Source organism: Quercus suber, unplaced genomic scaffold, assembly GCF_002906115.3.
Source record: "Quercus suber isolate HL8 unplaced genomic scaffold, Cork oak 2.0 scaffold_736, whole genome shotgun sequence".
Classification (NCBI taxonomy): domain Eukaryota; kingdom Viridiplantae; phylum Streptophyta; class Magnoliopsida; order Fagales; family Fagaceae; genus Quercus; species Quercus suber.
In genome coordinates, this window is record NW_027070175.1 from 88515 (window position 1) to 90811 (window position 2297).

At 38.8% G+C, this 2297-nt stretch overlaps 1 protein-coding gene across 1 annotated transcript; it reads right to left on the reverse strand.

Moving 5' to 3' along the window:
* Window positions 1-393: 393 nt before the first annotated feature.
* Window positions 394-2013, reverse strand: LOC112008272 (putative UPF0481 protein At3g02645). The gene has a single exon (XM_024040606.2). It carries the CDS (start codon window positions 2011-2013, stop codon window positions 394-396), a length of 1620 nt encoding a protein of 539 aa, XP_023896374.2.
* Window positions 2014-2297: the final 284 nt, after the last annotated feature.

Genomic DNA, 2297 nt, shown 5'->3' on the forward strand with positions numbered 1-2297 from the left:
AAAAAATGATAAACACTAAAAGTGTTATGACTTTTTTTTTTTCCTTTCTAAACGGGTGACTTTTTTTTTAGAAATAATTACAGTATTTTGATAACCGTAGTGGCATGATTTCATTAAAAAATTGGCAAGATTCTGTTAATAATGAAATAGCAACAATAAGGTCTTTTAAGAGGAGTCAAAGGGGGCAATTGCCTATCTTACACCCTGGCTTTGCAATAACTAAATGAAAATTCTCATATGGTATATGTACTAGAGGTCTTATTTTCAAAAGGAATGATTTGTTGTTGTTGTTGCATTTAATTTTGTTTTAGTGAATACAATAAGAATTGGTAACACATGTTGCTCACATGCAGCCAGTCAAATACACTAGGCAACAACAGAAAGTGCAAAAATTCATAGGGTGGCCAACAATTTGGAACAATTGTACATAGAACAAGCAGCTTGCAGAGTAGACAGCAATATTAGAACGTTAGCTGCTAAAAATGTAAGACATGGCCATGAACCAAAGATATACTGCTTTATGAAACCAGTCATCTTGTTCCTCCAACACCCCGAATAACAAGCATTTGCAGCTTCAATGGCCTTGTCTAGAATTGGAACTTTTGTCACCCTCACAGACTTGGTCATTCCATTCCAAAGCATTGCTACTTCTTCATCGCTTTTGAGCCGGTTCATGGTGATCCCGGCCTCTCGAAGAATCTTCACATCCTCCTCAGTATCAATTATTCCATTCATCAATTCTGTGTAGCGTGTAAAAACCATCACGTCCGGAGCAATACATGCCTCATAGGCGACGAGGTTCCTTAAAACAACCTCAGAGTTGCCATCCAAATGAATAGCTGGAAGGTAAAATGTACCTGAAGACTTGTCAAAATTTATAGTCCCCAAGCCACCCTTTGATGGACGAAATTTAACACCAATTTTAAGAAGCTGTGTCACGCTAGGAATTTCAATCTCTTCCACTTTTGGGCTTTCATCTTTAATCTCATTAGATACGCTTTGCGCATCTTCGGCCACAGCCTCGGCTGACGAGATGAGATTGGTTATATCACTCTTGTTCTTAAGATTACATATATAGGAAATGATTATAAATGGCAGTGTAACTAAAAGCTTCATTGCCTTTGAATTGAAAATCTTAATGATAAGGCGGAGCGGGGCCAAGTTAATATAACATAGTCCATTCAAGATGGATTGGAAGTAGCCATTCTCTTTGTCTTCTTTTGGCTTTTCCTGCTCAGAATTATCAGCTACAAGTTGCAATTTTGGTGCAACCATGTAGTAGAGAAGCTCTAGCAAATGGGACTTGGTGAAACACTCTTCTTTGAAATTTTGTTCATCGATGCACTTTATGGGCGACAGATGTTTGCAAAAACCAATTAGCATTGTTGCTAATTCTTCGTCATGATCTTCACGGGGATAAAAACTGTGGACTTCTCTGAGCAAAAACAAAGGGATTTGGTTTTCTAGCATAATAATATCCCTTAGCACTGCATGGTGTGCCGTTTTCCTATGCGTGTGGTCGATCAAATGCGCCATCTTAGAAGTTATTCGCATAAGCGAGTCTTCCATTTTTGTGGAGTAGGTTTGGAGGTACTCCAACAAGAAGGAAGCATCAATAGACAACATCCAAGAGAGTGTTTCTTGGTCGAATTCCAAGAACCTATGATAACAAGCACGGATGCAGCTATCACTTTCCGCAATTTGGTTAACCAAGTCGCGGAATTTGATTTCTTTGAGTTTCTTTTGCAATCTCATAGCTGAAGTGAGCTTGTAGCGTTCCATCTCAAGGAGTTCGAGCCGGTGGTGATGGTATGGGCCAAGGGCTACAAGTTGTGGAATGTAGGCTTCTGGTTTGAAAGAGAGTAGGGTTTTGGGTACGCTAAAGATGCTAACAGGAATACCTTCATCATTGTCTTGAAGGCCTTCCTCTAGGGCTCGACTTACCTGTATGACCCATTCTTGGTCATGACTTATAAGTATAGATGATTCACTGGCTTTTAGCTCAGAGTACATGGTCTCTTCAGAGTAGGGGAAAATTGCTATTTGCTGGTGAAATTGCAATGTTTTACTTTGAAATGAGAGAGAGTAGTGTGAATGTGTTTTTTCTTTTTTCTTTTGTTGGAGTATGTGAGGTTTTAGTTGCTTCTCTTTCTAATTAAAGATTGTCTAGCCATGCACCTATTTATAATGGGTTGGACTCAAGAGGGTGAACAAGTGAAGAAGCAAAATATTGTTTGGTTTGTGATTATGACAGATTTTCCACATGCATGCTATTTTATTTGCTTTCCTTTGACTCA